Below are 24136 nucleotides of genomic sequence, written 5' to 3' on the forward strand. Positions count from 1 at the left end.
ACAGTTTTCTTGAAGACCACTCTTTGTCTTATAAGCTTTTCTCGTTTTTCTAGGTAGTCATTATTTTTTTATTTTCCTACATCTTGAACTCCAGCTACAGTTTCTCTCGAAGCCCACTGCCTTCTTAGTCTATTGTATTCACAAATTCAGGATTATTGTGTCTTAATAATTTCAAATTCGACATTAATTAGATGTAACCCGCCGAGATCTGCAGCTTTCGACAGTGCTAAGAATGCTTGAGCGGATGTGAATACTGCAGAGCCGAAATCCATCAGCGTGACGGGATTTTAAAGTACTTGAAACGTATCAATATATTTTGAAATTATCCAAAATAACGTTCGAATTGTTGGCAAATAATATCAGTAAATCGATGAGTAAGCCTTTCAGTCTCAAGTTAGTATAGCAATCGGAATAATGGACATCCAAACAGCATGAGGATGTTCGCGCGTATAGGCGTAGATGCTGCTTGCTTGGGGGCCTTCACATGTGGTCTTTATCTTATGAGATTGCAAAGTTATTTATGCCATTGGTGTATCTAGAAAAGTGGACTAAAATTGCAAACTATTTTAGTTTTGAAGCTTCTAAATCTATGAGGAATTTTGACTAGTTTAGTTAAATATGAAATATACTGTGTTTATATAATGCTTGCTTCGTTATTAGAAATAGAAGTTTCTAGTTGATTCCCAAACGAAGTTATAGGGAATTGAAAATGAACTGCTTCGAGAAAAGGATTGTATTCGATTCCTTACTAATCGTTTCAGTTTTTGTAGACAAACTACTTTGGAATTTTAACCACAAACTAGAAAAACAAGTTATGGATGCACGCACAAAAAAAATGGAAACTTTCGTTAAGCTCGCGCCCGAGTTTCCCATAAAATTTCGCTTAGTTGGCACTTTTTGAATTTATTTTTTAAGTTTTCACTAAATTCGCAAACATTTTAATAAAAACGTGATAAATCACGCCACGGATCTTGAAACTAACATGAATATTTATGCTTCAAGCAGAGGCAGAGTTTAATAATTTCTCCGAGGGACTCAAATAATCAGAATTTTGAGGTATTTTGGAGTTTGTACGCTGATCAATGGAAGATTGGATGTTAATCCTCGACTGTAAAACACGGTAGAGCCTTGGTGATGGTTTGAGTATGTTTTTGAAAAAGGGCGAATGAATACCTGGTAAAATTTGAAGGGTTATGAAATATGTAGCAAAGAATATTGCGTAAAAACTCATCATGTAACAGATTCAAGATACTTTAAACCTTGGAAAATTCCCATAGTTATTCACTCCTTTTATTTTCTTATTAGTTTCATCGTCAGTTTCGTTAAAATAATTATCCTGGCGGTCTCACCATATTTTAAATACTTCATTAGTATGCCCTACGCGTTCGCCATATTTTCAAATTTAAATTCAAACATTAAACAATATATTTTTTCGAAAAATTTTGTGTTTTCTTTGTTGGGCCAGGTACTTCTGGATTCATCCTCGTACATTAACAATATGAATGTGAAATAGCATTCATTTAGAATAGAGGCTAGAGTAAAAACATTATTTTCGACATATTTCCTTTGAAACAATGAAATGTAATGACTCATTTTGATTGTTTTGTATTAAGTTCTTTCTTAGAATAACAGTTTTTATCTAAAATATCACTTTTCGAGCAAAAAACGGTGCTTTTCGATGTATATTTGTATTTGCAATGATGTATAACTTCTCGTAAGCAAATATTCAATAAATTCTGTTTTTAGAAAAATTTTCATTCTCATCCGACTGAATCTAAGCGTCCAAAAATTCAGTAAAAATCTCTCAACGCCTGCGCTTGATAAACTATATCTAATTATCATATATTTTCATCACTCTGTAGTTGTTTTTTTACCCAAATCAAATGACATTGAAGAAGATTTCGTGATCTTGGAAATTGAATTTACAAATAATAAAACAATATAATAAAATAATAAATTTTATTATAAAATAATACCAAATAAAAGGAGATATGATTAACAATTTTATGGCACATATTTTCATAATATTTATATGGCGTTTCAAGGGAAAATTACCCAAATCTAAAGGTATATCATAGACTATCTTGGAAACCAAATATAAATATCCCATAAAGACGTATCCAAAAGTTGTATGACCATAATAGAAAAGGTCAACATGAATTTTAACAAAAAAATTTATGTATATCCAGAAAAAGTTTACATTTGTATCCAGGAGAATGGTTGATCAATAATCGGAAAAATTCTTAGTTCAAATTTTTGTTTATGAGAAAATTGAAGCAAACTAATTTATGTAAGTAAAATTTTCTATAAGGTTTTTAAATCATATCAAATTACAAAATAGTAAAAAAAAGTTTAAAACACTACATTTTCTTTTTATTTGTAAATTTTGACCTTTGGGAGAAAGTTTCTCCAGTTTAAGCAAATTGATTTCATTAGACGTTTTATTTCACGATTCCAAACTGGGTTTTTGTTGACCATAATCGTTAAATATAGTATAGAGCAACTACTTCATTATACCACAAACAGAGATAAAACTTTTATTTCGTATATTCACCCTGTAGAACCTCACCATCTCAAAATATCCTGCCACATATACTCTCTTTATTTTAAATCTTCTAGTAAAATTTCCGCACTTTCATAGTTTTCTTATAGAATAACTAGAACAGATGAAAATTTCTTTCTTTCATGTATTGAAACTGCTTTCAAGATTTTCGTCGAGCTGTCAATGATTAAACTTGGAACTAATTGAATCACATAAACTTTTTATGTCGTTTTTTCAATAAATAACGTAGGAAACGTCTTCGTTTGGTCTGTCATTATGACATCAATGAACAAATTCCATTGCTTAAACAAATCTAAATATCTTATTAAGTCATTCAAGTCTTTTGAGGTTAAAAAATTAGGTTATGGTTATTTTTGCGACACTACAAATTGTTTATATTCAATATGTTCGAAATAAGATCAGAATATTCGATTGGTTTTGTCCTATTTTTGTCTTTACGTAAAAATAACAGTCATTGATGTGGATTTTTGATTCTCTTAATACTGCTAATTTCATATTAATATTAAATGAACATTCTGATGCTTTTTTTCACTAAAAATTTGTTTACCCTCCAACTACAAACAACATATGAAGTCTAAATTACAAAAAAAGTATTTAAAATAAGTTTCACAAAGCTTTTTACACGTATTTAAATGAAATTTCATATCTTGTACTTCAATAAATGTACCAAATATATTTAAACATATTTAAACCTTCTAGATGATATTTCAACCTCTACAAGTTTTCTAAAAAACATTTTATTATTGTTTATAACTTGAACGATATGATATAACCGATATTTTACATTGAAACACCATGCATAATAAAACATATTCTATAATAATAAAATAACAAATTTCTAGAACCACTGAATAAATGCTATAATTTGATTTAGGTCTATAACGAAATCAAAATAAATATCTAAGTTTTTCACGTTGATTTCAAAAATGCAATCCGTTTTTTTTTCTATCACGTGTGGTTAACTCACGATAATTCCCTGGCCACTAAAGAACCAGAAACTCAATGTACAAGAGTTACCTCATTTCCTTAGTGGCAAATTCTTTTCAATCATTCATCTGCACACATTTTGTACAAGTCCCGAAAACATATACAAAAACAGTAAACGATAGCGAGTTGATTAGTTCAATCAATTTCTTCCTGATGAGTTTTATTATATTTGTAGTAATTTAACAATAACCAAAAAGAGAAGTTTTAATAATTTAGGAAAAAGGGCTGCGAGAAGGATAACGTCTTTGGAAGGCAGGAAAAAAAGTAAATGTTCTTTGGGATCTCTCTGGTATGGTAAGAACTGCAGACAGAAGATTCCTACTGGAAATACGTTTCTTTTGTAAAATTTCCCATCAGAAAACATTTAGGGCGAGAATTTTCATGGATCTACAAATCCGAGTTTTGAAAGACGACGCAAATTTTGAAAAAACTATGAATCAGAAAGAAAAATCAGCTTGGACTAGCTTAGACAAAGTTATGTGTTGTTTTCTGGATTTCTCCGACAACCTAGGGGATTAAAGTGACGAGCGTGGTAAATGCTTCCACAAAAACATAAAAACTTTCTCAAGGTATGATGTAATCGCTGGAATTTCAAGAGGGATTGTCTAGACACCCAAGAGAAGTGATATTTTTCAAAATGAATCAGAAAATCTTCTTTTGGCAATATTGGAAAACGTGTTTTTCGAAATTAGATTATGACATTGCGCAAAATCTAGACGTGATAGAGAAAAACGTAAAGCAGATATAGAATCAGCATAAAAAACATTTAATGATTCATGTTATTGATCCATCAAAAATAGACCGAACATAATCAAAAACCCGAAAAATACAGACGTGAACTGTACGATGCCGTTTTTCTTATCACCTTGTAAAATTTCGAAAAAAACTACGTACAGTAGCGTCCCAGCAGCTAAGCTTTGTAATATCACAGAAACCAAATTATTTTCCGCGTCATCTGCCGTACTTACAATTATACCAATTCCCATTCCTATGGGACTAACAACGGCGAAAGTGAATACGTAAGATAAAACTATTAAAGTTTTTAAGCCGGATGTGATTAATTCGATGCCAACGCAGAAGGCGATGACCAGTTTGTGAGCACTGACTGCACCGAACATATACCAAACCGTCCTCGGAGAAGATTCCAGTCCTATGGCTAATCCTTCGAAAAGCGCGTGTAAGGATAATGCTAGGATCATTAATAACCCTCTTATAATGGCGATTGTGGAATTGGTATCGAATGTTAATGGTATATGGGAATGATCTTCGTGTTGGTCTACTGGCGAATCTTTTAATGATAAATTTTGTTTTACTGTTACTTCAATATCCCCGTCTTTCATTTTCGCTGATTCTTGATCATGATTTTTATGTCCTATATATGAATGAACACATTCCTCGACGAAATATATCATGAAAAAACCCACGCACATCAAGAATTCCGCGTAATTAATCTCGAAATCGGGAGTGAGATTTAGATTATCGAAACTTTCGCGTACTTCTGGTAGTAAATGGACTAAAGTAGTACATAGTAGTACTCCGCCTCCTAAGCCTAGTAGATATTTAACGTAAATATTATTTTTAGTATCGGAATTCCAATGGAACCACTGATTCAGTTTGATAGGTAAGCTGCCTAAGATGAAGGACCCCATGAATAAAACCACCATGGCAGTTGTTTTGGCCGCGGTTGTGTCTCCTTCGCTTTCTGTCGAATTTGCATGACTATGAACATGCCTCAGTACTCTGGATAAACCCATTTTCTGAAACAATTTGATGATTTTTTGATCAGATAAATGAAATGCGCATTGAAATAATTAGGACTACAATGAAATACAGACTGCAGTCTGGTATATGATGAAAAAAGGGAGTAGTTGAAGGACTAACGCGATATTCATTAATAAATTGCAAACTATTCGATTTGTTAATGTCAGTTTTAAGTTAATCTTTCCAAAACCTGTCATCAATAATTATCACATCGTATTTGAAGTTTCGATATGGTATAATTTAGCTTTAGTGAACCGGCCGACTTGCATTTGATCTATGGCTTGGCTCCTGGTAACTCGTGAAGAACCAGAGGGTTGTATACTGAACGCTTTCTGAGCAGAACTGTACCCAATTTTCAATCATTAATTCTCCAATTTCACTGTGTCAAAATTCAGAAAATACGACGATTCTCATTTACTAATGTCTTCTAGTGTCTTCAAATTCGAGTTTTATGACAATTTTCATTCACTAATGTCTTTTAGTGTCTCGAATTTCGAACATTATGACCATTTTCATTCACCAATGTTTTTTAGTGTCTCCAATTTCGAACATTATGACGATTTTCATTCACTAATGTCTTTTATTGTCTCCAATTTCGAGTATTATGACGATTTCCATTCATTAATGTCTTTTAGTGTCTCCAATTTCGAGTATTATGACGATTTTCATTCACTAATGCATTTCAGTGTCTCCAAATTCGAGTATTATGACGATTTTCATTCACTAATGCATTTCAGTGTCTCCAATTTCGAGTATTATGACGATTTTCATTCACTAATGTCTTTTAGTGTCTCCAATTTCGAGTATTATCACGATTTTCATTCACTTATGCATTTCAGTGTCTCCAAGTTCAAGTATTATGACGATTTTCATTCTCTAATGTCTTTTATTGTCTCCAAGTTCGCGTATTATGACGATTTTCATTCACTAATGTCTTTTATTGTCTCCAATTTCGAGTATTATCACGATTTTCATTCACTTATGCATTTCAGTGTCTCCAAGTTCAAGTATTATGACGATTTTCCTTCACTAATGTCTTTTATTGTCTCCAATTTCGAGTATTATGACGATTTTCATTCACTAATGCATTTCAGTGTCTCCAAATTCGAGTATTATGACGATTTTCATTCACTAAAGCATTTCAGTGTCTCCAATTTCGAGTATTATGACGATTTTCATTCACTAATGTCTTTTAGTGTCTCCAATTACGAACATTATGACGATTTTCATTCAATAATGTCTTTTAGTGTCTCCAATTACGAACATTATGACGATTTTCATTCAATAATGTCTTTTAGTGTATCTAATTTTGAAAAATACCACAATTTTCATCCATTAACGCCTTTCAGTGTTTTCAAATCGATTCAATCGTCTTTTAGCTACCATTACTCAACAGACTGTACCAGATTTGGTATTTTTATACTGAAGGGTTTCATAGGAAAAAATTTTTTTCGAAATTTTGGATCCTACTTTGACGCCCTACATATCTTCACTAATGCAAATTTGTATAGAAATAAATTCTCCCCAATCGTCATACTTTGGATTTCTCTATACATCTATGTGTTGATTCTGATGCGGGACACTCTATATAACGTAATAAAATCTCCTATCAAAAGCTTATAATAATATTTGATCTGAATCTCATCTTAAGAATCTCATTTCAATCGATTTAATTTCATATCCGTTTTAAAACTGAGGTATATGTAAATTCCTAAATGATTTTTAAATACGAACCTTGAAGATATTTCCCAAAATATATTATAGAAATTATTCATACATTATATTAATGACTTATAATGTAATATCTAGATATAAATCGAATCGATATTATAATTACAATGAATTGAAACGATACATTGATAAAAAAAAATCAAAACCACTTACTAATAAATACTTTTTCGCTGTTTAATATATGATAAAAGCGTTGTCTGTCACGAATATATTCACAGTAAATTGTACCTAGTATAAATATTGTTCATACACCGATTAGAACGTAATCTACATTCTAGATAACGAGATTACAAAATGATCAGATTTATTTTCGAATTGATAAGAATTCATGTGACTTTTTAATACCTAACAAATAATTCATCAGATTCAGGATCATATTTTCCGAAAAGACTTATTATGTATAACATCAAAATATATTTATTTAAAGGGTAGATCGTTTTTACTGGACTTGATCTAAATCTTTGATAGAAGATTTGTTAAAACAACATGATCTCAAACATTTCATGTACTACAGCAATGAGGTCCCATCTGAATACATCACAATCGATTACTTATACGTAGTAAAGAAAATCTGTCACGTCTGGTTTTAGAAATTATCATTATCTTAATTGAAATATGTAATTTTGATTAGGTCTTTCTTCAGCAGTAATCACCTAGCATGTTTTCATCCCAAGATCCTCGATGTTGTTTTTTCTCAACCTCTAAATCTTGATGGAAGCGTTTGTCTTGTTCATCACTAACTTTTCAGGGAAAAAATTCAAATACGAGTGCAAAAAATCAATTTTCAATAACATGTTTACAAATCGGCAATGATTTTTCATTAACAGATAAACGTCTTTTAAGCTGAGAATCTTTCGTAATTTGTGATGTTTGGAAATATTTTTTGTAAATAGCGAAAAGCATCACGGTTTTTGTTAAGCGCCTCCACCAATTTTTTGATGAGCTACAATTTGAAGCTAACAGAGGGCGGCCGATGATTTTTTATCACCATTTTGTGCTTTTAGACCATATTTCGAACAATCTGGTGTGACAGGATTATTAGAAATCGATTTGGGGGTATCGAAAAAGTTCAATTTTGTAAACTAGTTTTATTAGATTCAACTATTTTGTACCTATAGAGATGGGCTGAATATAAATAATTGATAGAACAACAAAAATTGATAAATATAAAGATATTAACAATATTTTATGAAAATTATATACAGGAAGTTTCTACTTCTTAGACCGTTTTATACGTTTCTTTCGACGAAAAATAAAAATAGTGACTCTAACCTCTTGTTTGATCATAGTAGAATAGAAAAATCGACTGCCTATCAAATATTTTTAGGAATCTTCGCAGAATATTAATTGAGTTGATTCAACGTTTCTTTAACGCAGAAAATTTTAATTATTCGAAGCACATCAAACAACAGCTTTATTGTTGAACATGTTCCGAATAAATTCTGGATATATGAATTCCGAACATTTCAAATGCGCATGCTTTGTTAAAAACAATAATTCCTCTACGAATCATTCAATAACGTTTAGTATGACATTCAAACTAGCTAGCAGAATGAAATACACATGATATTCACTCAATAATTGAGATTTATTTTTGATATTTCCCAGTACAAAGTTAACTACAGCGTGGACGTATTCAGAACGCATTCGGAATTAGTTGTCCGCGGTTCACGAACACAGAATATCAAATCTCCAGTTTGGGAAAGATGGAACACTATTAGTGGTAGAAGTAATTTCTTCGGAAAGAGTCATTTCATCTATCTAGGGCCACTAATAAATCCTGATACCGGTTTGGATCTCTGAAATCGATCTCTGAGATTTAGACAGAATGAAATGTTAATCATAATTTGTCAGACATTAAATTTTCAAACAACCGCTATGAAAAAATGTCACCAGATGGAAAATACTGAGGAGAACGAAGCCTTTGGAGTTAGTTTGTTTTATTTAGCAGATAAAAGTGCAAAATATTACATATTAGTATTAGTTGTGATACTTGTATCTTGATTTTAAGATATTTATAGTAATTTGGAATAGAATAAAATTATTTATCGATAGCACTTAAGATCAGTGTACAATGTTCAAGATACCTCCAAGATTTTTTTATAAAATCCATTGAAATCTCAAGTTTTAGATCTTTAATTTGTAATAATTTTATTTTTTTCTACAATTTTTGGATAATTATAGATGCAGTAAAGTATTTAATAAATAATTAACTTAACAGGAAAAGGAAATGAGATTGATTTGATGATTCATTCTTTTTTTATAATTAAGTCAATTTACAATGTGATTTGGCACTTAAAATATCTTTGAATATATACATCTGAATTTTTTATTCAATAAGGTATTACTAAAAGAAATTTCAATGGAAAAAAATGTCATGCGAATAGAACATGGGGAATCAGATGGTTTTATTGAAACTAACCAAGAAAACTTGGAGATTGCTTCGAAGTATTTTCGACGCGAACTGAAAGAAAGTTTTTCTATGAGATTCGCTCGAAAAATCGCCTGAATTATCTATTGCAAGCACGGATTGCGGACACTATAGAACGGTGATTTTTATTTTTAATCTAAATCAGTTTCATGGAAAATGAAAACTTTCCGTAATCATTCAGCTTTCAAGGTAAATCGATAGTTAATTACTTTTGAATAGTTTTTTTTCTCTAATTAATATTCTATTTTAGAAACTCTTTATAAAAATGAAAAAATTTTATCAGAGATATTAAAAAAATTATGTAGAAAAGATATTCACGCCAAATCTATAAATATAAAAATGAATTGCTGGTGGTTAGTCTTGTTAAAACTCGAGAACGGCTGGACCGATTTGGATAATTTTGGAATTGAATTATTTGTGGAAGTCCACAATAATGTGTGAATAAATATGAAAATGCTCGGAATTAACAACCAAATAATATGTCGATCGATAACTCGACCGTATTCATGAAATTACCCACAGATTTCTGTCCCATTACAGACTCAAAATAGGAACTTACTCAACGTGTTTTCCTAGACATAGCGAAACAGTTTAATAACCACAATTTTAAACGTTTACAATTTCCGGTACGTCTGGCCTTTGCGATGACCATAAATAAATGGCAAGGCCAGTCGCTGGATGTTTGCGAAATCAACTTGGAATTTCCCTGTTTCGCGTATAAAAAATTATACGTCGTATGTTCGCGCGCTGAAAACAGAACAAAACAAAAAATATAGTTTATCAGAAAGCTTCAAAATGATTAACAGGCTTGAAATCAGTTGGACTGAAGCCTTTCAAATAAAAGATCACTATTAATGGCCACCAAACAAATACCAAACAACGTGGTGTGTTCCAACTTGAAACATATACTGTATAGAATGTGTATTTTCTAATACTGTAGTTTCAAGCAACTACCGCCATCCCTAGGTCATACCAGGTACTTCTAGGACCATCCTCGTAATTAAATCTTCCTTCTTCGATAATGTCTGCCCCAAATTTGATCATTCAAAAACATCCATCGTATTTTTGAGTGTTTGCTAGAAAATTTCTTAATTTCGGTGATTTTGCACAAAGCAAAGGATTCCAAACAAATACCAAACAACGTGGTGTGTTCCAACTTGAAACATATACTGTATAGAATGTGTATTTTCTAATACTGTAGTTTCAAGCAACTACCGCCATCCCTAGGTCATACCAGGTACTTCTAGGACCATCCTCGTAATTAAATCTTCCTTCTTCGATAATGTCTGCCCCAAATTTGATCATTCAAAAACATCCATCGTATTTTTGAGTGTTTTCTAGAAAATTTCTTAATTTCGGTGATTTTGCACAAAGCAAAGGATACCAAACAAATACCAAACAACGTAGTGCCTTCCAACTTGAAACATATACTGTATAGAATGTGTATTTTCTAATACTGTAGTTTCAAGCAACTACCGCCATCCCTAGATCATACCAGGTACTTCTAGGACCATCCTCGTAATTAAATCTTCCTTCTTCGATAATGTCTGCCCCAAATTTGATCATTCAAAAACATCCATCGTATTTTTGAGTGTTTTCTAGAAAATTTCTTAATTTCGGTGATTTTGCACAAAGCAAAGGATACCAAACAAATACCAAACAACGTAGTGCCTTCCAACTTGAAACATATACTGTATAGAATGTGTATTTTCTAATACTGTAGTTTCAAGCAACTACCGCCATCCCTAGATCATACCAGGTACTTCTAGGACCATCCTCGTAATTAAATCTTCCTTCTTCGATAATGTCTGCCCCAAATTTGATCATTCAAAAACATCCATCGTATTTTTGAGTGTTTGCTAGAAAATTTCTTAATTTCGGTGATTTTGCACAAAGCAAAGGATACCAAACAAATACCAAACAACGTAGTGCCTTCCAACTTGAAACATATACTGTATAGAATGTGTGTTTTCTAATACAGTGGTTTCAAGCAACTACCGCCATCCCTAGATCATACCAGGTACTTCTAGGACCATCCTCGTAATTAAATCTTCCTTCTTCGATAATGTCTGCCCCAAATTTGATCATTCAAAAACATCCATCGTATTTTTGAGTGTTTTCTAGAAAATTTCTTAATTTCGGTGATTTTGCACAAAGCAAAGGATACCAAACAAATACCAAACAACGTAGTGCCTTCCAACTTGAAACATATACTGTATAGAATGTGTATTTTCTAATACTGTAGTTTCAAGCAACTACCGCCATCCCTAGATCATACCAGGTACTTCTAGGACCATCCTCGTAATTAAATCTTCCTTCTTCGATAATGTCTGCCCCAAATTTGATCATTCAAAAACATCCATCGTATTTTTGAGTGTTTGCTAGAAAATTTCTTAATTTCGGTGATTTTGCACAAAGCAAAGGATACCAAACAAATACCAAACAACGTGGTGTGTTCCAACTTGAAACATATACTGTATAGAATGTGTGTTTTCTAATACAGTGGTTTCAAGCAACTACCGCCATCCCTAGGTCATACCAGGTACTTCTAGGTCCATCCTCGTAATTGAATCTTTCTTCTTCGATAATTTCTAACCCAAATTTGATCATTCAAAAACATCCATCGTATTTTTGAGTGTTTGCTAGAAAATTTTTTAATTTCGGTGATTTTGCACAAAGCAACGGATACCAAACAAATACCAAACAACGTGGTGTGTTCCAACTTGAAACATATACTGTATAGAATGTGTGTTTTCTAATACAGTGGTTTCAAGCAACTACCGCCATCCCTAGGTCATACCAGGTACTTCTAGGTCCATCCTCGTAATTGAATCTTTCTTCTTCGATAATTTCTGACCCAAATTTGATCATTCAAAAACATCCATCGTATTTTTGAGTGTTTGCTAGAAAATTTCTTAATTTCGGTGATTTTGCACAAAGCAAAGGATACCAAACAAATACCAAACAACGTGGTGTGTTCCAACTTGAAACATATACTGTATAGAATGTGTGTTTTCTAATACAGTGGTTTCAAGCAACTACCGCCATCCCTAGGTCATACCAGGTACTTCTAGGTCCATCCTCGTAATTGAATCTTTCTTCTTCGATAATTTCTAACCCAAATTTGATCATTCAAAAACATCCATCGTATTTTTGAGTGATTGCTATAAAATTTCTTAATTTTGCTGATTTTGCACAAGGCAATGTATGCAATTATCTAGTTTTTGATCTCTTAGGTTTGCCAGACGATTTTGCATTGCCAATCGAGCCGTTTCTCGGATTGTCTTACTTTGCTTTTGTCATTTGGAAGCAAAAAGTCTGTCCATACTAAACTCGTGAACTTCGTGTATAATATCTTATTCATCTTCGATTCTTTCATTAGCAATGTTGTTGTACTAAACGCAATTTTTATTAATCAATATTTATCAATGATAAACTATTGTGAATGTATTTCCCATCAATCAATTATCAATTTAAATAAACTTATTACACATTTTTAGAATCAATTAGGAGCTAAAGTGGAAAAAATAGGATTAATATTAACATAACTTTCTAATTTTTAGATTTTAATCGTTTCATGTTTGCGTGGTTAGAGTTTAGAATCGCCTCGTACATTAAAATACTTTCAGTTCAAGATACGTCAAATACGCAGAGCCATAAAGTGTAATAGTAACCTCAAGGTTAATCGTCTCAAGGTGAACCAGAATATCCACACAACAAAACACTCAAATGATTTCTCAGATCATTAATAGTTTTGCTTCCTTATTATTGATCTTTTTCACAAGAAATCAGATTATATTTTAATCAGAGATACATGAATAAAAACAATTTTGTTATGAATACATTTTGAAACTGAGTTTTTTCACAAAGTTTTTCGGCAAAAGAGAACAAACTATTGGAAAAAAAAGTTATCCACAAAAAAATGTTAATTCGCTATAGTTCTATGGTTTTCCCGGGTTCGGATAAATATTCGAACAGATGATTGCGGATCCTAACCTATAACGAGATTCAAATGAGCCTCGAGTTCAATTTTCGGTGAAAATTTCATCTACAAAAACTTCTAATATCTTTTATTTTTTGTGCCCCAACTCCTCAATAATTTAGTTGTATAATAGATTCAAGATGATAACTAATTATTATTGAGTAGTTTTTAACGAAAATTGAGACATAAAACCTCGAAACAATTCTATTTTGGTTTGAGGTTTAAGCTTGAGGTTTTTGGATCTAAGAAAAAAATGTTTGTACGCAGGTTAAAGGTTTAATGGTTTGGGAATGTTTTGGAGGGAAAACGATTGAAGATCTAATGAATATTGAAGGGATTTTGAATAAAGAAGTCTAATGAAATTATTAGAGGAGAATTAAGTATGTTCTGGTAGAAAATCGATCTTCCTGCATGACTAGAATACCAAGCATTCCTCGAAACTTTGAAAAGAGTATTTAAAATGATTGGAAATGAATAATATACTAAAAATAATGATTTGAACGTCAAAAATTCGAGACCTCAGCATGATTAATTTAATTTTTAAACCAGAAGTGGACATTAAACATGTTTATTTAGTCGGTCTTGGTCACATTTGATCCCAGAAGTCCCAGAAGTACCTGACCTAACAAAGAAAACACAAAAATTCATTCCTCATTGTTGGAAAATCTTTCACCACCAAGTAATTTTTTCGAGTTTGGGAACAGAAAATATTCCGAGGGGGATAATTTTCAAGAAAATTATACTAGAAAAACAACGTCATGACCTTTTTTGAAACGGTCGCCTTCTTTGGAGCTGGCTCTACCTTTTGCAGGGGTATTTTTCAAGCAACTACCGCCAACTCTAATTCAGACCAGGTACTTCTAGGACTATCGTCGCTGATTTTTTGTGTATTTGATGCACTGTTAATAAAACAGATCACGTTATAACCTTTCAATTCAAGAAGTTACTGGAATGAATATAGTAATAAAAATATTTTTTTATTTTTCTCGTTTTCTGTGAGTGTTTTGTCCACTCTATATATTCCCAACTTGATTCACATTCTTAAAATAATGTATTATAAAACAATATCGAGTTGCAGGTGTGTTTTACCTAACCACATGCCGTATACATTTAAATACACGAGTTTGAATGCCGGTTTGCATTTGAACTTTACCGATACCAACAAATGTCGTTTCCTGTATCGTATTTACCCGCAATAATCATAATATGATACCTATCAATTATATCTTATACTTTCCGGGAAACAGCTATTGGATATTTCATCAAAACCAACCCCAATAACAAATAATATACAATATTATTATACAACGTTTCGTACGTGAAACCGAACGTGAGAAAAAAAAGTATTACACATCTGGAACTTGGTAAAAATTGAAGAGATTTCTGACCAGCTCCTGATCAGCAGAAAATGTATCTTCCCGCACGACAACGATCCGAAGAATTCCTGGAAACTGTGTAATAGTTATTTGTATGGCAAGAACTGAAACTGCTGCTTTATTGGACGATTCTGAAAGGTCCAAGACTTTTTCAATTACATTGAGGAAAGAAAATACATAATAGAGAATTATAAACATTGAGAATGTAAACCATAAAGTAGAACTTTTCCAGATTTTAGATTTTTCTGAAAAATAAGCGAGCACTACGTTTTCCGTTGGGTTTTTCGCTAGATAAGATCAGGAGGCGTAGATTCGAGTAACTCTTCATCACCGATGTTTTCTTTTTCATCATCATCCATTATTATTCATTAATTTAAACAAAACTTTGGATAAAACAAATAATTTCAGAAAATTAAACATTTAAGGTTATGCAAAATCATCGAAGTGAAACTGTCAACTGTCAACATTGAAGTGGCTACTCCAGAGCGTCCCGAAAGTGTTTTGCAGTACGGAACTGTCAGTTTCACTACATGGAACACGCAACTTTCGGTATGTAAATTAATACAGAACGAACAACTTTCAGATGGCGTCGTCTAAAAAGAGTATTTGAAATAATTGAATGTACTGAGATTAATTATTTGAGTTATGGGACAAATTGTCAGTAGAAACATCGATTACTTCAATGTTAGGAAAAAGAGATAGGGCGTGAAAAGACGGAAAATAGTTAATGTGGAGAAAGAATAAAACGAAAAAGAAGAAGAAAAAGTATACTAAATATAACTGTGGATTCCACTAGAACTTGGACAGATAAGAATAATTAAAAAAGAAGTAACTCGATTTAATGTTTTATAATAATTGTAATTATACACCATTATTAATTATAAAAGAAAGTTACTAACTCAATAATAAATAGATTGGTTATTTTACCTGATTTTTTCGAACTTTCATTCACTTATTTACTGATAATTAAAAGAAAATGTATAAAAACACGGCTACCATTTTCATTACAAGCGTTTAGAGAACTATTGACGGTATATTAGTCTAATTTACCATTTCAACTTTCTCTCGAATATAAAGCGGAAGAGCAATCAGTGAATGGATTCTTCATTCGATCACTTTTATGGGTAAAACTTAAAAGCAACAAGGTTAACATTACGGGGAGATTAAGAGAAATACTTCGAGTATGTATTTCTAGATTACGCACTGAATTTTTCACTTAAGCGGTAAACCACAAAAAATTTGGAAAAATTGATGAAACCTTTATGAGATTCGATAGAACGATCAGTATAATTTAATGTTTGAAGATGATTTCATCTAAATTTTGGCCGAGGCTTCGCTTTAAATAGCTCAAACGCAAGGTTCAATTTTGTCACATTCTCTCCAACATATCAGCTGGTATTTCACGAATAAATGCTTCAATATTGGCATCAATCGTTACTTGTTTATCCCTGTAGACATTAGCCTTAGTATGGCCTCACAAGAAATAGTCCAAATGCGTTAAATCACACGATCTAGGATGCCAATCGTGAGATAAACTATTCACCGAAGGTGCCTCACAGTTTTGCCATTGTTTCGGGTGCCGTGTGGCATATGGCATCATCTCGTTGAAACCACATGTCAGGCATGTCCAATTCTTCCATTTTTGGCAAAAAAATCATCACACGGTAGCGCTCCCTATTCACAGTAACGTTCCGGCCATCGTCGCTTTTGAAGAAGTACGGCCCATAATCCACACTAAACAGCGACTTCTTCGGGATGCATTGGTAGCTCTTGTAATACTTCTGGCTGGTCTTTACTCCAGATGCGGCAATTTTGCTTGTTGACGTATCCATTCAACCAGAAAAGAGCTTCGTCGCTGAACACAATTTTTCGATAAAAAAGTTGATACAGCCGCAATATTTTCTTCGGTCCTCACTGTAAATTTGCGTGTTGGTGGTTTAATGTCTAAACTGGGTCCGAAATTTAGTAACAAGCTTCCGAATATTTTCCTCAGTAGGCCCATAAATTGAAAGAAGTGCTCGATGCACTCTGTTAACCGAGCATGAATTTTGATAGTAAAATTCAATAATTTCGAAGCGTTGTTCGTTTGTAAATCGATTAATGATTAAATTATAGATCAAACTGAACAAGTTTGACAATGACATAAGACACTATTCACGCGTGATATGTCAAAAACAGTGTTACCACAAAGATACTAGCAGAAAAATATTTTTTTCGCTTTATCGTGAAAGTACCTTGTGTTCCACCGATTTGTGGCACTTGAAGCGGTTGTTTATGGTTAAAGTAAAAGTGAATATTCTGAGTTTGATATATATGCTTCTAAAAAATATAAATATCAAATTTTTTTTCACTTCAGTGCAGAAAATGAATCAATTATTTCTACGAAATGAGACAAAATAAGTCTCGCTAAAGTTTGTGTACATTGTATACATGAATTTGATTTATTTTTTACCCCTGAATGCATTTAAATACAAAAAACTGGGAGGTTCTATTTAAAAAAATAAAGAAATTTGATATTTATGAAGTTAAACTTTGAACACTTTTTATAGACACCCTGTATAAAATTTTCAAACATAGAATAAAATACGTCTGTCCTTGCTGAAAACAACCGATTGAAAATCATTTTCATATCTTTAAGGGTATTTTCGTAAGAAAATAATTTATAAAAGTTGATAACTCAAAAAGTATGCATTTTTCGAAAAAAGTTTTCAAACAAAAATATACTAAAATTTTACGTAGATTTCAAAAATATATTAATATACAGTATGTTCTATTTTAAATAACAAAGTTACAGCCTATCTTTGAAAATATTTTAGTTAAAAAGATCGTAACTGAAAACCCAAGCGTAGATTTTCACGATTTTACTACAAGTATTTTGCCATAAATATACAGATAGTTTTAACTCATCGTGTGACAGCCTGTATATATGTTAAACAATACTTAAACGAATTATAATATTTGTTAATGATTTTCTAATATCTAAAACCAACATCAAGTTCATTTCCCTACGATTGTTGTCATTAAAAAATAAACAAAACAAATATATTTCTCACACTCACCTATAAAGTAGAAGCTGTTTATCTGAACTTGTTTTTTGGTATACTACCTTCTCATAGTCATTTATTTATACACGGTTTCGTAGTCTAACGCCCACTTACGGTATTTTACAGATTAGTAAAAACGGAAAACCCATCGACATAAACAATCCATTCAGCACGTTCGATGCATAAGTATTAACATTATTTTTGTTAAGTAGGAATCCATATTATTAAAAATAAGATTGCGGGATATTTTCAAAACGTAGTACATAATCAAAGGCATGAATTGAGGTTAAGAAACAGTGGAATCAACATACAAGTCAAATGATAGACGATGTTGGTGAATATAACGATGAATAAATCCTTAAGGTCAACCACGATAGAAATGGAGCGTTAACATAACATTTTTCTTATTATACCTTATCTCATCTGTGCTTTTTGGTGCAAAGTTATCACAAAATTATATTCATAACAAATTGAACAGATCTTCGAATATTTTGCACCAATTTCTTATTGATTATTAATCTTGATCTCTTCAACAAACTTTGCTTCTACAAAAACTTAATTTGTTAGTTTAAATGATGTGTTTTAATAGAGATACTTAATACAAATCAGAATCGGAACCATGAGATGAACTGTTACAACAAATATTCACTCGATAACTCATTCTAGAAGAATCTTTATCCGCGATCATACCAGCTCATTCTGGTTTAGTTGGCGATGATAGGGTGGAGATCTAATCACCGTTGTTCAAGAATTTTCTGTCATCTTCTCTGGCAGAACCGGGTAGGAACTTAACATTCTTTGAAATTGGAAAATTCTGTAAATCTAATACTAATATATAGTTCTCGGGAAGAAGATTTATCATTTATTCGATCCATTCTTTAAAAACATCAGCATACATGTCTTTATGGTAATCACCGGAAAGAGTAGATTCTTTTTCCTGTTGATGGATTTGAACCAGTGGATGAACTATTAGAAAAACCCCATCTTTGACTTGTAAGAGTTTACTATTGATAAACTTTATTTGATATATACTTCATCTAAATAAGATATATTTTGTTTTATAGTCCTTTCTATTGAAATAGATTTCCTGGAATACTTTTTGTGTGCTTCGACTCTATTCACGGTAATCCTTATCACCTCGAACCGTGATAAGAGCTGTATCTACGCATGCACTTTTTCACAAAAGATTTATTTTCGGTTTGGTGACATTTTTTTTGGTGCAAGTTGAAAATCTAGGGAGAAGAGTGTCTTTATCCATTCTCAAATATAATTTTGTATCATTCTTCAGTTTTTAATTTGAGTCCTCAATCCACAAATAATTGGAAATAATTTTGTATGTTTTCCCGACTAATTTTATAGTTAAAATCATGTTTCAGCTTATTGTATCTGCTCTTTTTTACACTTCAAATTCCAAAAGCAATGCAACAGATGCAATTTTCTTGCACGTTGTATTGTATTATGTCAAACGGCCTTCTAGAATACACAACTTACTATATGGAAAAATCTAAAATCGTATTTTCTATATAAACTTTAGATTTCCTCGTAGTGTAGTTTTCTAATAAGGTTCTTGATGTAATATTTGAGAGATTTTTATACGGATTTTTGGCATTATAACAGAAAACTGTATAAACAACATTAAAATTTTTCAATTTTTATTCTGAAAGTTGGCTGTTTGGCAAACGGATCTGCAATCTCCTTTATGAGATTTTATATTATATAATCCATTGCGGAAAATCTAAGTGCATATACAATCTTATTTTTTTCCTATTTTTATAATCAGATATTATACAGCTTGTCTTTACATGTACTACAGAATTCTAACCCTCGTTCTTGGTATTATAATATACTATTCTATACAGGGTGTCCCACGACGAGTTAAAACTATCTGTATATGGCAAAATACTCATAGTAAAATCATGAAAATTTCTACGTTTGAGTTTTCGGATACGATCTTTCTAACTAAAATATTTTTAAAAATCGTTGACTTCCGGTTTTACCGGAAGTGGACTGTAACTTTGTTATTTTAAATAGAACACCCTGTATACTAATATATTTTTGAAATCTACGTAAAATTTTAGTATACTTTTGTCTGAAAACTTTTTTCGAAAAATGGATACTTTTTGAGTTATTAATTTTTTTGTAAAAAATTTGACCGTTTCAGACCCTTATAAATTATTTTTTTACGAAAATACCCTTAAAGATATGAAAATGGTTTCTACTCGGTTGCTTTTAGCAGAACTAGAGGTATTTGAATCTATGTTGAAAATTTTTTGATTCTATACAGGGTGTGTATAAAAAGTGTTCAAAGTTTAACTTCATAAATATCAAATTTCTTTATTTTTTTAAATAGATCGACCCGGTTTTTTCTATTTTAATGCATTCAGGGTTAAAAAATAAGGCAAATTCAAAATTCATGTATACTTTCCTATACCTTAACCTTACCGTTGTCTAGATATCAAATGTTTTCTGTGAATTTTTAGAAATGTTAAAATATAAAAAACCGAATGGTTTCATTTTAAAAAAATAAAGAAATTTGATAGTTAAACTTTGAAAACGTTTATACACACCCTGTATGAAATAAAAAAATTTAAACATGGATTCAGATACGTCCGATCTTGCTAAAAACAACCGAACAGAAATCATTTTTATATCTTCAAGGGTATCCTCGTAAAAAAATAATTTAAAAGGGTCTGCAACGGTCAAATTTTTTACAAAAAAATTAATAACTCAAAAAGGTAGCACCGGAATTTGTCCTTCTTTGAAAATATTTTAGTTAAAAAGATCGTATCCGAAAACCCAAACGTGGAAATTTTCATGATACTTACAAGTATTTTGCCATATATAAATAGTTTTAACTCGTCGTGGGACACCCTGTATATATATATATATATATATATATATATATATATATATATATATATATATAAGGAAAACTAATTGAAAATCATTTTGTTTAAAATTGGAGGCCAAAATTTACCAACATATCTATATAACTCAATAGGAACTACGTATTTGTTGCTAAAATGAAACTCGTCAATGTTTATATCAATTTTCTTCAGCTTTTTACTTCCTAGACCTTTTTATATATTTTTCGTCATGATTTATCTTGTTTTTAGTTACGAGAAACTCTAAGACATAGGTCGTGAAGCCGGTCTTGTCCGGTTATAATCGAATGTTAAAATTTGGCCAATACGCCGAATCCTTTCATGTTTGTATAATATAATATAATATAATAATAATAATAAATAAGAAAAACATGTAAATGAGAAATCAGTCAATAATAACAGGCATATACTTGACGTTTTGACCTTTTTTTGTCTACTAGACTTTGATTTTAGTTGAAGGAGTGTATAACAACTGTATTATTAGCGTACACTTCACATAAAGGATGATTAAAACGTTTGATACCGTCCCAGAATTGTTCATCACGAATCGCCACAGGGATCTGAATCAGCTGTGAAAGCTAGAGCTGCTACCGAACCTTTAAACTTTCCAGAAATATATACACAGTGGACTATCAAAGATATCAAAGAGTGTCAACACTGATATATTGGGAGGAGTGTCAATAAAGACCATTCTTATGACAAAAATGGGAAAAGAAAAAACACGTACATTCACACAAAAAATCCGGATGTTTATTCCAAAGCAGCAGCCGAAACTGACATGCCTAACGGTTCGCAATTACGAGGAGAGAATCGTAATCACTGACTAGTTTCGACGTTGTTGCGTCTCTTCAGAATAGCCCAACAACCCCTCGTTAAAAATTCCTCAGTAGACGTCTTCTAGCGACATATTCACTTCCAACTGGGAACCATTAGACAAGTAGATATCTGCTGTAGACGGCTAATAAGATCATTCATTATTGTCAAAATCTAACGAACCTCTTTTGTTTGTACTGTGGCAATTATTTCCCCTTGAAATATTTAATCAAACTCAAAGCCATCAGGGCAGAAACGATAAATAATTTATGTAGCATTTCCATAAAAAACCACACAATATACACTATTTCTTATCAAGCTAGTCCACAAAGTCCTCAATTACACGGAATCTAGTCGTATTAACTAGTTGGAATCCAAACTAGCAGAATTTGCTGAAGACACAAGAAGGATCTAAGTTGGCATTTCTGAAATCGTTTGCATCTAAGGCGCGTTTTGATAATCAAATTATCGTCTTCAGAGACGGTTAGGTTAGGTTAGGTGATGTTATGTTATGTTATGTTATGTTATGTTATGTTAGGTTAGGTTAGGTTAGGTTAGCTTAGGTTATGTGTAGGTGTATGGATTTAAGACGAGAGATGGAGTTGGGTGTGCAGTGAACATTTAGAATACTGCGGAGCTGTTTGCTATCTCACGGAAACCTTCTTGGTTGAAGTCAAATAAAAAAGTAAGGGGCGTGATTTGATCTGACTCCAGATCAGCACTGTGTACTATAAAAGAGATTCAACTCGATTGAAAAGTCCTACATGTGGGTTAAAGGATATATCGGAATATATGGTAATGGAAAATCTGATCCATTAGCTAAATATTCAGTACCTAATGGTTTTTTTGTATATACAGGAAAAGACGGAGATACAACAGAAACTACTTTTTTCAAATTCACACCTATTTTGATTTTTAACCGATTTTCTATCAAAAATGGTTATAAATCATCACGGAAAACATATATATCAATATATTTACATTCTATAATGACAAATTTGCTTGATATATGTTTTTTAGTTCATGTTAGAAGTCATTTAAAATCCTCTATTGTAGTTACTGCTCCAAAAATTCACTTCATTATGGAAGCAATTGGGAAAGTAATCTAAAGCAATTTCAACGATGACTTCGAAGTTGGAAAGATCATCAAAAGAAATGAACATGGGACTTCTGTTATTTAGAAACTACTAGAAAGTAACGAGAAGCTTCAACATTCCAAGAATTTTCAGGTATTCCAGAAATATGTTAATCATTTAATAAATGTTGAGGTTTCTTTTCAACAATTCTTTAATTTTATATTGTATGTTCATTTGGTCACTTTTTTAATTAGTGAAACAGAAAACATTTCGTAGGATGAAGCATTTATTAGATAATCTTTACATAAATTTTCATCAGTTTCTTTTTGTCAGATGATGTTAAAAATATGACGGAAACTAACAAAAATAAACGCGACTTTTCCCGAATCAATTTTCAACATATATTTCGCTAACGGTTACTTTTATTGAAAAAATGGTATCAACAAAATTTGTAGCTTGAAAAATTCTCTATAAAAAACGTTTAAGTAATTTCTTTTGTAAAACTAACAGTTTTCGTAGAAAATCCAATAATATTTAGGTACATGCATTCACCTCACCTTTGAGACATTGTACATTCTCGAAAAGATTATAAATTTACCTGTTTTTCTTTACTATAAATTTTTTAAGACATTCTTGACTTTTTTTGTTTCAATTTCATTTAAATTATGGTCCGCCTCGTTTTCATCAATTTGACCGTGTCCTTAGCGAAATTGCTTACGTGAGCTCACAATAACCACATTCACAAACAAAAGGCAACTGGTGGTTAAGTAGATTGTTAATAAAATTAATATGGGACTCAATTCGCGGGCTCGCCTACTCAAATTTTGCAAAGTAACGGTGTAGTATACATATACATAATATTCTTCTGCAATAATTTTTAACTGGTCACCATTAATTTTATACATGACTGTATCTGATAAATAATCAAACTAGATTCAATATAAATCGAATCTAGAAGAATCGAATAAAATAAGAGAGATTCGAAGAGTCTTGAAGAGTGTAGATAGTTAGTTGAAGAAAGCTGTAGAGGGTCAAGAATGGGTAATTGAGAGTCAGAGATTGTCGAATAAAGTCAGAGGAAGAGTCAGGAATAAACAGAAAAAGTAAAACGACGAGAAACTTGATAAAAGTCTAAGACATTTGATGAGAAAAATCAACGAAAGTCTTCAACTGCCAAAAATGAAAAAAACAAACAAAGAATGTAAGAGAGGATTCAAGAGAATACAGTTAGAAAGAGACAGCGATAATCAGGGGAAAAAGGAAGATACAGAAAGTGGAAAGGCAAAAAAATTGAATAAACCAGTGAAAGTTCTAAAAGAGAATTGAAAAATAGTCAGAGAAGTGCAAATATGGTCATAAAAAGTTAAAGAGACTTCAAAAGTATAAGAAAGAAATACAAAGAAAAAGGAAGAAAGTCAAAAGAGATTTGAGTGAGTCTCAGATAGCTGGAATGTGTAAGGGAGAGTTTAAATTATTAAAAAATCGGA

General features: G+C 31.7%; 1 protein-coding gene across 4 annotated transcripts; it reads right to left on the reverse strand.

Annotated features, from left to right (window-relative positions):
* Nucleotides 1–1942: 1942 nt before the first annotated feature.
* On the reverse strand, nt 1943–23407 carry LOC130447061 (zinc transporter ZIP1-like). Of its 4 annotated transcripts, none has more exons than XM_056783686.1 (2): nt 17891–18194; nt 1943–5307 (listed from the first exon to the last, which is right to left on the reverse strand). In XM_056783686.1, the coding sequence occupies exon 2, from the start codon at nt 5302–5304 to the stop codon at nt 4330–4332; it is 975 nt and encodes a 324-aa protein (XP_056639664.1). In that variant the 5' UTR covers nt 5305–5307; nt 17891–18194; the 3' UTR covers nt 1943–4329. The 4 variants fall into 4 exon arrangements, with proteins under 4 accessions (XP_056639664.1, XP_056639665.1, XP_056639662.1 ...); XM_056783687.1 differs by lacking the exon at nt 17891–18194 and adding an exon at nt 23248–23407 and having other exon boundaries at nt 1946–5307; XM_056783684.1 differs by lacking the exon at nt 17891–18194 and adding an exon at nt 7196–7261 and having other exon boundaries at nt 1946–5307.
* Between the last annotated feature and the right edge of the window lie 729 nt (nt 23408–24136).

This window comes from Diorhabda sublineata, chromosome 7 (assembly GCF_026230105.1).
Source record: "Diorhabda sublineata isolate icDioSubl1.1 chromosome 7, icDioSubl1.1, whole genome shotgun sequence".
Taxonomy (NCBI): domain Eukaryota; kingdom Metazoa; phylum Arthropoda; class Insecta; order Coleoptera; family Chrysomelidae; genus Diorhabda; species Diorhabda sublineata.